Source organism: Rhinatrema bivittatum, chromosome 16 (genome assembly GCF_901001135.1).
Source record: "Rhinatrema bivittatum chromosome 16, aRhiBiv1.1, whole genome shotgun sequence".
Lineage (NCBI taxonomy): Eukaryota > Metazoa > Chordata > Amphibia > Gymnophiona > Rhinatrematidae > Rhinatrema > Rhinatrema bivittatum.
Window position 1 is genome coordinate 33901039 of NC_042630.1, and position 13685 is coordinate 33914723.

At 49.7% G+C, this 13685-nt stretch overlaps 1 protein-coding gene across 4 annotated transcripts in view; it reads left to right on the forward strand.

Annotated features, from left to right (window-relative positions):
* Positions 1-154: 154 nt before the first annotated feature.
* Positions 155-13685, forward strand: part of LOC115078503 (dnaJ homolog subfamily A member 1-like) — a 31763-nt gene continuing 18232 nt past the window's right edge. The window contains exons 1-3 of one of the 4 annotated variants that reach the window (XM_029581427.1): positions 155-609; positions 4525-4743; positions 5554-5743. In XM_029581427.1, coding sequence (XP_029437287.1) covers positions 4612-4743; positions 5554-5743 — 322 coding nt within the window. In that variant the 5' untranslated portion in view covers positions 155-609; positions 4525-4611. Of the gene's footprint in view, positions 610-1932; positions 1961-4524; positions 4744-5553; positions 5744-13685 lie in introns of those variants that run through there. The other 3 variants (XM_029581426.1, XM_029581428.1, XM_029581429.1) reach the window with 3 other exon arrangements.

Genomic DNA, 13685 nt, shown 5'->3' on the forward strand with positions numbered 1-13685 from the left:
TTTTTGAACGGTTTTCATATTTCAGGGTGAATAGTAAAGTAGGTGGGTGGCGCGTCCTCGGCAACCCTAGCCGGGGGCGTGGCCAATTACTGCATAATTAAGCGAGTGGCCGGTGTTGTGTTGTCCGGCCTCCTCCCCTCTCCCTGTGCTAGTCGTTCCCGGCTCCTTCAATAGGCGGCGAGCCTCAAGGTGGTGCTGGAGGGGTGGGGCGTGTCCGCGGGCGGGCATCGGCCTACCGGCGGCTGGAAAGAAGGTCGGGAGGAGGGGCGAGTCCGAGACAAACCGCCGTCCTATGGGCAAGGAAGCCTGGCTTTAACATCAGCCTATGGAAGGCCGGAGGGGGAGGTGGGCGGTGAACCTGGACTAGGCAGCAACCTATGGGTGGGCGGGAGGTGTTCCCGCAGTTGACATCAGCCTATGGGAGAACGGGAGACGTGTCGCGGGCGGGCATTGGTCTATGGGCGGGCGGGAGGCGTGGCCGTGCTTCCAGAGAGTTCTGAGGGTACTGGAGGGACAGGGAGGCGCCGGCCGTGGGACGGGTGCTCGCTGGCGGGGAAAGTCTGAAGCCGGGAAGCGAACGCCCTGTTACTGTCCTCTTCGATAGACTTGGTAAGCTTCTGATGATTGCTTTATATTTGCCTCATTTTTTAATAGGGGAAAGTAAGGTTTCCTGTAGGAACCTGGATCGGGCTTTTTCTATAGGGGATTTGGGGGATGCAGGATTTCTTTGGGAGCCTGGCATGGGTATTTCCTAAAGGAAGTACTGGGTTTCTTACAGGGAACTAGCTTGGGCATTTCCTTATAGGGCACCTGCATCAGCAGTGTTTTCTATGAAGCTGGGGGATTTATAGGGTTTCCTATAGGAGCTTGGGAAGGGGAGCTGCAGAGTTTCCTATAAGGGACTGCATAATTAAGCGAGTGGCCGGTGTTGGGTATATTCTATAGGGAATCTGAGTCAGCAGGGGTTTCTGTAGGTGTCCAGAGTAAAGGGTTTTCTGAGGGTTTGACATAGGGGACGCTGGATCGGAGGTTCAGAGTACCTGGCAGCAGGCCTGTGTAAGGGACCCCCTGGGTCAAGGTTTCTCCGCCTCTGGCTTTGATATCTTGCAGGGCATCTCATCCCTGCCCTCACCCCCCTCCCCCCCCCCCCCGGAAGCAGCTATCGATATAAGGGGCACGATTGGGCTTTTCAAGAGCTGGGTCAGACCCAGGTCCAGCATCCTGTCTCCGACAGTGGCCAGACCGGGTCACAAGCAGAGCCGCCAGTTCCAGGAGGAAGTCTCCAAGCCAGTCCTGAGTTTCTGACAGCTGCACTGTTGATGCATTTTTGGGACCTGCAGCACTGAGTGCAATGGGTAGAATCCGTGACTACAAACGCCAGCATGCTGTGGGGTGCAAGATCAAAACCAGGGCTGGCCATAAGGGACTCGCTCGGGAATTGGGTACCCAGGAGCATCCCAGAAGAGCATCAGAACTTGTGATTGTTTAACTCCCTCCCCCGAAAGCTTCCCAACGCATTTCTGTTCTGTATCTGTCGTGTTAAGCTGAAAGGATCCCCCGCCCCCATCCTCAAATGTGACATCCCTGTCCCCTAATCCTTCTGCTTCCCGCATTGGAGGCTGGAAGCCATCACGTTTGCGTTTTGACAGGTTTTAAGAATTGTCGTTTCCAGATGCATTTCTTTTCTGAACTAAAACGCCTACTTAAAGATCCAGCTACTGAAACGGGGTGAGGGAGGAGAGGTTCCGTTACTTCTGTGTTTCCAGGAAGCCCAGGGGGTTTATCCTGCTAACCAGCCGGGTGCCATGGCCTCTCTCCAGCATATGTCATGAAAGAGTTAAGTAGAGTTTTCTCTCTGCTGAGCCCAAGATAAGGGGCTGTGCACGGGGTGCCAGTGCTTTTAATCTTGCCAGTGATGACGGCCGCTGTTGCTTCAAGGAATCTTCTGGAATGGCACTTGGTAGGGAGGTCTTGAGTCAGATCTTGACCGACATTTGTTTTTATTTTACTCTTCTAGACTTCTGTGCTGAAAGTTAAGTGCATGTAAAGGTTGAACCTTTGCTGTGGTGCGATGGGGTTTCAGTGCTTGGGGTGGGAGCGGGGATAGATACCCTTTTGTCAGTAGGTATGACTATAAATGTCTGCCTGCAGGTAAGTCCAGGTGTTGTGGGAGATCTGGGCCCTGCTCCCAAGCTTGGCTTCTGTTGTCCGAGCCCCACAGGAGGGAGTCCTGGCTGTTGCACAAGGACACCGGCTGGCCAGACTGGGGTGGCACTTGTTCTGAGCTCCAGAGGGAGCCTGCAGGGTTTTGGGGTTTTTTTTGGTGATTCCAGGTCAAGGATTGTGGCTGGGCTGATGGGGGGTAGAGGAGCTGCCGGAGCAGCACATGAAAGCTTATGGTCCTAACTGGGGGCTGGGTCTGACAGAGCTGGCAGCCCAGAGGAGCACGGGGTTTCTGCAGTGGGGATACCAATTCAGCGAGCAGCTGCTACTATACCATTTATTAAGGAAGGCTGAAAAGGAACACGTGATTGCTAGGTGTGTTTGCCGTGTTACATCTTTTAATTCTGTAAATAAGCTCTTTCCGTCGTAATTCACCCACCCCCTGAAACGGTGGCCTAGAGCCGACACAGCACGAGCAGATTGTCCAGGTATGACGTGTTTCGTGGCTCCTTTGCTAATGTGGCTTCTCCTGAAGGTCCCATGAAATGCAGGGGTGCTACTTAAAGAACTGAAATAGTAAAAAAAAAAAAAAATCCCTGAACACTGGATTTTTTGACTGATAGTGTATTATGGCCTATCAGAGGGTGCAGTTTTCTTTTAAAGGGGAGCAGAAAACTTATTGTGGTGATCTTGTGGCGCTTCTCACGTAAGGATCGCATGGTCTGACTGTGTTTCTTGTGCAGTGCACGCGCTCGGTCCGCGGATCTTGCGGAGAAGCTTGGAGGCAGGCCAGGGTTCTGCTGCTAGATGCACCGTGTCACTTGATACCTTGATGGGTAATGCTATAGGTGCAGACGTTTCAGCCTCCGTGGTCAGGGTACATAACTTAGGGCTTCACGTGCCTCAAACGGGGTGGGGGGTCTCATAAGCACTGACCCTACCAGTTTTGGATGGGGTTGGGGAAATAACTGTATTCTGCTCTTTTGCTGTGCAAACACCCTGGGCTGAATTGAGAGATCGGTTAAACCTGCTGCCTCTCTTTCTCCAACAAACAGGCCGATTCGGTAAAGTCCGCGGGAGAGCGGGCACAGGCCACTCGCCTGTGCGCACGATACAGTATTCAAATGAGGCCCGGCGGTAGAAACGGGCAAAAGGAGCGGCGGCTGTCAGCGGATTTGACAGCCGACGCTCAATTTTGCCGGCGTTGGTTCTCGAGCCCGCTGACAGCCACAGGCTCGGAAACCGGACACCGGCAAAATTGAGTGTCCAGTTTTTGACCCGACAGGCGCTGGCCGACTTCCAATTTTTCTTTCTTTTTTTTTTTTTAACTTTTTTTACTCTTCAGGACCTCTGACTTAATATCGCCATGATATTAAGTCGGAGGGTGCACAGGAAAGTAGTTTTTACTGCTTTTCTGTGCACTTTCCCGGTGCCAGAAGAAATTAGCGTCTACCTTTGGGTAGGCGCTAATTTCTGAAAGTAAAATGTGTGGCTTGGCTGCACATTTTACTTTCTGAATCGCGCGCGAATACCTAATAGGGCCCTCAACCTGCATGTTGAGGGCCCTATTAGGTATTCGCGGGTTGGACGCACGTTTTCCACCCTTTACTGAGTAAGGGGTAAGGGAAAACGTGCGTCCAACGGCGGGTTAACAGTGTGCTCCGTTGGAGCGCACTGTACTGTATCGGCCTGAAAATAAGCAGCTAAGGAGCGTAGACTGAAGATGAGAGCAGATAGCGCTGCTTCTGAAAATCTCATGCCGGCAGGCAGTGCCATTCAGTGGCGCCGGGGTCTGCTCTCAGTCTACGCTCCTTAGCTGCTGCTTATTTTGTTGGAGCAAGAGAGGCAGCGGGTCTAACCGATATCTCCATTTAGCCAAGGACGTTTGTACAGCAAAGATCAGAAAACAGCAGGGTCTTCCCCCGCACCCGTGGGCACATAGTGAGTGCTAAAGACCTGAGAAAAAGTTATCTCTCTTTTTCCCTGTAGTACCCAGATCCATCCCTTTTTGTTATTCAGGGTGTGGTACATAAGGGAAGCTTTCAGCCCACCCCCCTTTTCCAGTAGGGTTCCAATAACCCTGTAGAAATGGGCAAAAGGGTAGGAGTTTGGGAGGACTTTGTGCGTTAGGAACAAGGCCCAAAACGCTGGCAAAAATCGATTTAAAACAAACTCCTCCCATTCTGGGTGGATGGGGATTTTGTGGGCCTAGAGCCCTGTGGCCAAGTTGACATCTCATTGCCCGGTAGGTTAAGTGGTTAAGTTCTTAAGCTGTGTGTGCGGGGAGAAAAGCTTTGGTACTTTAAATCCGTGGCTTTGCTGTCATGAAGCACGCAATCCCATTTTTTTTTTGCACGAAAGAGGTCCATCCCTGCAGGAAATGTGAAGGGAGGATGAAGATCTGAGCTCTGTTTTCTCCTCCCCTCCCACCACCAGAGAGCCTGAAAGATGGTGAAAGAGACGGGTTATTACGACTTGCTGGGAGTCAGGCCGAGCGCGTCCCTGGACGAAATCAAGCGGGCGTTTCGCCGACTGGCGCTGAAATACCACCCGGACAAAAACCCCAGCGAAGGCGACAGGGTACGTAGAGCAAGAGGGGGTGAAACTATGGATGAGAGTTTGCCTGCAGGGGGAATATCGTATGCCTCGGCCGTCTCCACCCCTGACTATCGCCTGCCCCCTACCAGCTTGGATGTTGGCTTACAGATAGTAACCATAATAATTTTATTAGGCTGACGGATCAGTGGTCCCAGTACCAAACAACCTGGCCTTTTCTAAAATACATTATCAGGTTTCTAAAAAAAAAAAAAAAGGCTGATCCTCAGTGCTGTGCGCGCACCGCCATGCGGAAGACCTGAATTGGATTCCCGCCCCGCGGGTCTTCTGCTTCCTGGGTGCAGCCGGGACGCTAGCGGGAGGGAGTCGGTCATTATATAGCAGTGACGGCTGGATTCGGGGTCCATCCATGAGAACAGAGTTCTGGAAGAGCCCTGGCACCCGCTCGAGCACTGCGGATGCAGTGACTTGGTTAAAAGGAAGTTGATTTTTGATTGAGCTTGGACAAACTGTGGCTCATTGCAAAAGAAACAAAAAAAAAAAAATAAGAGAAACTGCTGGAGTGGTGCTGTCACCATGGGATTGGCCCCTGGGGCTTCTTGTCCTTCATAAAACCTCCAAAAATTAGGCGGTGGTGTTTTTTTTTTAACCGCATAGATTTGTAATAATAAACCTTATAATTAATGCTCGTTTTCTTTACTGCTTCGGAAAGATGGTTGATGGTGCTGGGATATGAACCGGCTTTCCTTTTGTACAGGTACGCTGAGCGGGACAGCACTGCTCTCTTGCTACCCTGATTTATTTTAATATTTTTTTTGTCTTCTCCTTTCCCAGTTCAAGCAGATCTCGCAGGCGTACGAGGTGTTGTCTGATGCAAACAAGAGAGAGCTGTACGACCACGGCGGGGAGCAAGCGGTGAAGGGTGCCAGCACCGGGGGCAGAGCGGGTTTCAGTTCCCCCATGGACATCTTTGACCTGTTTTTCGGAGGCGTGTCTCGGATGCGCAGTCGCACCGAGAGAAGAGGTGTGTGTGGTGCCCTCTCTCTGGTATAAAGGCGGGGGCCCCCTGTTTGTCATTAGGCAGTTTTCTCATGCTTTTTAGGGGGGGGGTTTTCCCCTTTACCCCAATCCAGAGGAAGCAGGATGAAAAAAAAAAACCCCCCACTTTCTGATGCATCTCGATATTCACCTGCAAGTCTTCTCTGACAAAGAAGAGTTGAAGTTCGGGGAGAGGGGGGGTTGGGAGGTGGATGGTTTCTGTTTCTTGGAGTGGCTGCGTCCCACGCTCGCTCTAGAATGCCCTTCTGTGACCCACAGGCATTAAGAGAACATCCGAAGCTCAGTCACTTTTAGCATTTTATTTATTTACGGTGCGGTTTACAGGGACACTCGGGATTAATAAAGCAGAAATCCCCCGCAGTGGTGGTAAAACCAGAGCATCGGGTTTGACAGCCGGGTCCAGCTTAGAATGGGCCGGTCCTGTTTCAGTTTGCGCGTCTTTGCGCCGCTGTACCCGGAAGCTGAAACTGTGACTTTGTTGCTTAAAGCCAAGAACTTAACAAGAAAGGGGGGGATGTTGCAGATTACATTTGGGGAAAAGTTACTTTACTCTCTTAGACCCAGGTGTAGTAACTGCTTTTCCCATAGACACAAAATGAGAAATGCCCATTCCCTGTACGTTCCCAGATCAGTCCAGACTCCTGGGTTTTGCCTCCCTTCCAGCTGATGGAGACAGAAATGTTTAGAATCGCTGGCATATAACCTGGAGTCTATATTTATTTTCCAGAATATAACACAATAATAAGCAAATGCCTAACCTTAATACAGTACCACGCATCACATTCATTCCCATTCATACAATAAAAACATCCTTTCACCACAAAAAATAAAACATTTGTCTTATATTTATATCATTGCTTCAACAATAGAAAACAGATACACAAAACACAAGCAATGCAAAAATCCCACTTGTAAATTATATAACAAAAATGAATGTTCCATTTACAGTGTTACTGTTTGTACATCTGTGATAAAAGCTAACCACATTCTTTCATATTTATTTTCATGTGGACCATACGCTTGCACGCTTATAGTAAAGACAACCAAAAAGAGCAGGAGGGATTTATGTATCTTGGGAATCCGATAAAAAAAAATACGGGACTGCAGGATGTGTTTGGTATAAGTGCCTTGTAACCCCCATTTAACTTAACCGCCTCAACACAATCTCTTCATAATTCCTCCCTGCCATCTATTCCATATAATCATGCTTACTTCGAATTATCCTTCTCTTTATAACCTGTTAACTATATAGCATGTTGTGTTAATTGTTCAAACTTCTTTCACGGTTTTCATTATTTACTTTCACTGTTTAATTTGTTCTCTGTAAAGCCTGTTGCAGTTTTAGTTATCTGTGAACCGAGATGATGATCCCAACGTATCCCGGTATAAAAAAAAAAAAATCACTTAAATAAATAAATAAATTCCTTACGGGAAATGATAGGGGTTTCCAAAGCCTGATCTAAAATGCCTTTAATAGTGTGCTGAATTTCAACAGTAGGATGATGGTCTAACACAACATAAGTGTGTGTGTCATTCATGTGTCCCAAAGCTTCCTGAACATACCGAGAACCATTCAAGACCACCACTGCGCCACCTTTATCAGCTGAGCGGGGATCACTGTGGAAGAATCCTCCCTTAACTGTTCAATAGCTACAAAACTCATCCTGAGACAAATTTAAATCCAACCTTCTCTTGGGTTTCCTCCAAGGATTGAAGGTCCTGCAGCACTAAGGTTTCAAAAGCCACAATTAAAGGATGGGGAGGGTCAGGAGGCCTCCAAGTCAGAGGGGTTTATCTAACTTCATGCTACCCTCTTCAAGAGTCGTAAGAGACCCAAAAAAATCCCTCAGTTTAATACGTGTAAAGAATTTCTGTAGCTCCACTCTCAAAGAAAACGGATCATGCTTTTCAGTTTATTCAAAACTGACTACATGGGTTATTCTGGAAATTTAAATATAGACTCATTTATTTCATTTGTGATTGCTTAGTGTCTGAGAGTCACGTGAAATTTCACCCTTATTAAATCTTACCTTTTATATAACCCGGTGTACCACCTGCAACCCCTCAGTATTTCTCGGTCTCCAGCAGATGGAGGAGGTGCAAAACCTGCAGTTCTGAACCTCATTAATAAAAAAGAAAAAGGCTTTCCCTCCTAGGAGGTTGGCAGGCCCTGGTGAGACCATCCTCCAATTTCCCATGCCGGAGGCTGAAAGCTGGTGGTCCAGTTCCCTCACCTTCCAGACTTCAGGAGGGAAGGGGGGGGGAGAACCTTAGCAAAGCTCCAGATAAGACTGGCTGTCTTTCTCTTTGTGTTTATCAGTGTAAAGTTTGTTTAAAAAAAAAAAAAAAAAAAAAAGGAAGGGTTTCTTGTTTTATTTCCAGGTCTTGGACAGTGATTCTCCCTAGCCTGCCTTCCCCCCCCCCCCCCCCCCCCCCCCCCTCCCCATGCCGGCAGTGCAGGGAGGCAGCTCCAGGGTGTTTTCCCTGCTCCTCTTTCTTTTTACTGCTCCTGGAGGTCCTTTAATATCTCTTCCCCCCCCCCCCCCCCCGTTTTGGCTCTTTCCCACATGAATCCACCAACCTGCTTAAGGAGCTCCGAGGGCTCCATGTGTGGCTGCGAGTCCGCACGTTTGTAGCAGGACTCTTGCTGCTCCCAGTGCCTCTTGGCAGGTGAAGGCAGCTCAGGAGGGGCAGTGACAGTTTCTTCACGTCCGCACCAGTCTGGGGGGCTGAAGGAAGTGTGACACGAGTCCGGCGATCCGTTCCCACTAAGAGCGGAAATGGCGGCCATTTTGAAGACTTTTGCCACAAAGTTGGCTGCAGGGCAAAGGGATTACCAGTACTTTCTCCCTCCCCCCCTCCCATTTTAAGCCCTGAGGGGGAATTCGGGAGAGGATACCGATCCTATGGGGGAGAAATCTGATATCCTTTCACCCTTTTCACCGGAATTTGTGCTTTTGATGCACAAAGCTTTTCTGCAGAGCGGCCTTCTCGCAAGCACAGGGCGACTGAATGTTCATCTGGTAGGGAGCCCAAGTCCACAACGTCCTCAGTGGCCCCTCATCTGGGGCACCGGAAGGAGTGTCTTCGGGGGGAGTCTCTCCTGGATGGCTCACCAGGATGTGTCACTCCATATGCAGAGCTGGACCATGGTCTGCAAGGTCTATTCAAGAATACAACCAAAGTTCCCTCTGTCGATGGGGATGATCCTAAAGTGCTCTGCCTTTTTTCAGAGAGACTAGTTAGGTCCCCTGATCCCTCCTGTCCTGGTGGAGTTCGATATTCCGGCTCCTCGAGAGGACTCCGACCACGAGGCTGGGGATCCAGTCATGGCAGACTTACGGGGTCCGGCTAAGACCATCCTGTTTCACAAGTCTGAGTGGCAGTTGATGGTCAGGGAGTGGGATACTCCAGAGAATGGCCTTAAAGTGAGCCGGGTTATGGACAAGCTATATCCCTTGTCCAAAGAAACTCTGGAGTTTCTGCGGGTGCCTAAGGTGGATGCGTCCGTATCTGCAGTTACCAAGAAAACGACCATCCCTTGGCAGGGGCTGCGACCCTTAAGGATTTGCAGGACAAAAAACTGGATTTTTGAGGTTTTGACTTTAGGCATCCAGGCCGCTGTTTGCAGTAGTTCTATGCTTCAGGCATCCTTGAGGTAGGTGCAAGAGAGCAGAACTTTATCGCCCTCTGAGACTCAGTGTGCGGAGCATCTAGAAGCAGCAGTTGCTTATGGCGCTGATGCCCTTTATGACCTTATTCGCACTTCGTCGAGAATGATGGTGTCTGCGGTCTCAGCCCAAAGGCTCCTCTGGTTGTGGACTTGGTCAGCTGATGTCTCCTCTAAGGCACAACTGGGAGCACTACCGTTCAAGGGCAAGCTCCTTTTCAGGGAAGATCTAGAGCAGTTGATCAAACTCTTTGGTAAAACCAAAATTCACAAATTGCCGGAGGATAAGCCCAAGGAGTCCAGAGGCTCTCTTCCCACCTCCCCCCCCCCCCCCCCCCCCCGCGTCCTCTTTTTCGGGGCCACTGATGGTTCGGCAGGCAAGCCTCAGGGAGGACTCAGTCTTAGAACCAGTCCTTTCGGGCCCGCAAATCAAGCAGGGAGTTCGCTAGCCAGGGCTCCGGCAGCAGCAAGCCTTCCCAATGAAACGAGGCTGGCCCACTCCTCTGTCCCAAAGATAGGGGGTCGTCTCATGAATTTTTACGAGGAGTGGGTCAAGGTTACATCAGCCCAGTGGGTCTTAGACTTGATAGGAAAAGGTTATGCTTTAGAGTTTGCTCGGTTGCTCAGAAGCCTTTTTCTGTGGTCTCCTTGTGGCCCAGCAGTCAAGAAAGTGGTTGTCCGGTAAACTCTCGAGGGTCTGCGTACGCTTTCGAATAGAAACTATGCGGTCCGTCATTGCGGTGGTTCGGTCAGGGGAGTTCCTGGCTTCCTTGGATCTTACGGATGCCTACCTTCACATCGGGATCTGTACAGTTCATTAGAGGTTTCTCAGGTTCATTATCCTGGGGGAGCATTTTCAATTTTGCACCCTCCCATTCAGCTTGGTGACAGCTCCACGGACTTTCACCAAGGTGGTGGTAGCGGCCCTCAGAAGAGAGGGGGTTCTGGTGCACCCATATCTGGATGACTGGCTGATTTGTACAAAGTTTCAGGACCTGTGCAGTCAAGCGGTGAATATACTGATGAGCTGTTTGCAATCCCTGGGTTGGGTAGTAAACCTTTCCAAGAGTCATCTTCTCCACTCGCAAATTCTGAATTTTCTGGGAGCATGCTTCGATACCTGTGCAGGCAAGGTCTTTCTCCCGGAGTGCATACGCAAGTTACAGTCTCAGATCGAGTCTCATGCAGTCCCGGGTTACCAGAGTCTGGGATTACTTGCAGGTCCTTGGCTCCATGGCCTCCACTTTGGAATTCATTTCCTGGGTGTTTGCTCATATGAGACCTGTTCAGCAGTCGTTACTGTCCCGGTGGAATCTAACCTCTGAGCAGTTTCATCTTCTACTCCTGCTTACCGACTCGGCACGGTCCAGTCTGTCTTGGAGCTTTCCCCCAGTCATCTGAGCCATGGAGTGTACTTGGAGGTACCGCGCTGGATAGTCGTGATGACGGATGCCAATCTCTTTGGCTGGGGAGCAGTGTCCGTCCCAGTCGCCACAGGAAGCGTTGTGGTCCATCAATCGCCTCGAGACACGAGCAGTGCGTTTGGCTCTCCAAGAGTTCTTCCCTCTTGTATGCAGTTGCTCAGTCAGTATCCTGTCCAACAATGCAACTACGGTAGCCTATATCAACTGCCAAGAGAGGACCAAGAATCGAGCAGTTATGGCGTCACATAATATGCAATTTCCTCAGCCGTCAGCGGTTGGACCCTGCAGAATGGGAACTCTCAGACGAAGTGATGTCTCATTATACACAGATGGGGGGTTCCCCACATGGATCTCATGGCAACTCAAAGGAATGCCAAAGCCCCTCACTGCTTCAGTCACAGGAGAGAGCGAGGAGCGGAGGGGGTCGATGCCCTGTTCTTCCTTGGCCAAGCGACGTTCTCATTTAAGTGTTCCCGCTGTGGCCTCTGGTGGGCAAGCTACTCAGAAGGCTAGAGATCCACCCAGAAAGAGTGATCCTGGTGGCTCCAGAGTGACCGCGTCAGCCTTGGTTCACAGATATGATCAATCTAGCAGTGGAAGGTCCATTGAGACTTGGTCCTCTTCCAAACCTGCTTCATCAGGGTCCCGTATTGTTCGATCAGGCAGATCGCTTTTGTCTAGCGACTTGGCTTTTGAGAGGCAGCGTCTGAGAGAAGGAATATCCTGAGGATGTCATCGCCACTTTGTTACAGGCTCGTAAGTCCTCCACATCATTGGCTTATGCTAGGGTGTGGAGAGTTTTTGAGTCTGTGTGCTCTCAAGGAGATTGACCCTCAGCGAGCCTCATTGTCCTAAATTCTGTCCTTTTTTACAGAATGGACTTGTGAAGAGTTTATCGTACAACTCTTTGTGAGTCCAGTTTCCCACCCTAGCCGGATTTAGGGGCAAGATCCATGGCAGGCCGCTGGCGGTGCATCCGGACGTGATGCGGTTCCTTAGGGGAGCGAAACATTTGCAACCTCCGTCTCGAGCTATTTGTCTATCCTGGAACCTTAATTTGGTCCTTCTGGGCTTGTATATGGCTCCATTCGAGCCCCTTAGGAGGGCTGCCATTAAGGATCTCGCGCTGAAGGTGGTCCTCTTGGTGGCTGTTCGGCCAGAAAGGTTTCAGAAATTCAGTCCTTGACCTGCCAGGAACCTTTCTTGAGTATCTTAGATTCGGGGGTGTCTTTTTGAGCATGGTTCCATCTTTTCTCCCTAAGGTGGTGTCAGCATTTCTCTTGAGTCAGTCGGCTAGCGTCAGATTTGCCTCATGCCTCAGAGTTGAGGCGTTTGGATGTTAGGTGGACTTTGTTACAGTGTTTGGAGGTGACCAATAGTTTCAGGGTATCAGATCACCTTTTTGTGCTGTGGAGTGGTGCAAAGAAGGGTCCGAAAGCTTCAAAGGCTACGATTGCTCGTTGGATGAAAGAGGCTATGGAGTGGCTTATATTTGTCACAGCCGCCCGGTACCGGAGGGATTAAGAGCTCATTCAACACGATCCCTTCTGGGCGGAGTGTCAGTTTCTCCTCAGGAGATATGCCGGGCAGCGACTTGGAGGTCATTGCATACCTTTACCAGACATTTATAGATTGGATGTTCAAGCTCCGGAAGTTGTTGGCTTCAGAGAGGGTTCCTTCGAGTGGGACTCTCACAGTCCCACCCATATTTGGGAAGCTTTGGTACATCCCAGGAGTCTGGACTGATCCGGGTACGTACAGGGAAAGTCCAAATTTTCGTTCCTCTAGTACCACAGATCAGTTCAGAACTCGCCCAGCTCTGGAGAGTCCGCTCATTCTGTCTGTCTTGTCCATGTTTAATTACCTGACTTTGACTTTGAATTCTATATCATCATTACCAGTTTGTATTTTCTCTGCTCGTTCAGGGGATGTTGCATTCTTGATTTGGTAGCAGCTTGGGTACACGGTAATTCTGAGAGGGTTGCATGCAGGTGGTACACCAGGTTATATGTTGGTGGTTCTAAAACTTTCTCTGTCTCCATCTGCTGGAGGGGAGGCAGAACCCAGGACTCTGGACTGATCTGAGGTACTACAGGAATGAAAATTAGCAGGTAAGAACCAATTTTCCTCTAGTGACACGGAGCCCTTAGGTGATTTCCATTTTACCAACCTTGACTTGAAAAGAAAGCTTTACTCTTCTGGTATGTGTTATCAGTATTTTAAAAGCAGCCATAGTAACAGTTGTGCCAGCTCAGGTAAAGAAAAGTTTGTGCTGTTTTGTCTTTTTGTTTCTTTTGTAGCTCATTAAACAGCTCCCCAGTGTCAAATTATATCTGAGACACCGTGGAGTCATTTAGGCCGTGTTGGCTGCGATGCCACAGGTGTCATCGCAACGCACTGCGATGTGTGATGCTTCTAATCATGGCAGCTCCTAGGGCAGCAGTCTAGTGACACAAACACAGCCTTCTCAGTTGCTTCAGGTTGCCGTGTGTGATTTTGAAATCTTGTCCTGTATGCAGACGTTTTAAGTTCTTCAGAGCGCAGAGGTTCTCGGCTCAGTTTAAAAACCACTTGTGTCATCGCTCCCTTCTCAGCTAAGGGGCTTTAATTAATGTTTTTTTTAATCTTGTTTTTAATTCTCTTGGCATTCACTTTAATTAGATGACAAAATAGAGCGGGGATTTCACATACACGCTGTAAAACATCTTCCGAAACCGAAGGGAAGCCCGCCGTTCTCCTCGCTCTCACCGCCGTAGCCACCGTGAGCCCTGATGGGTGGGGGAAGCGGGAAGCCCCAACAGACAGGATGGCCA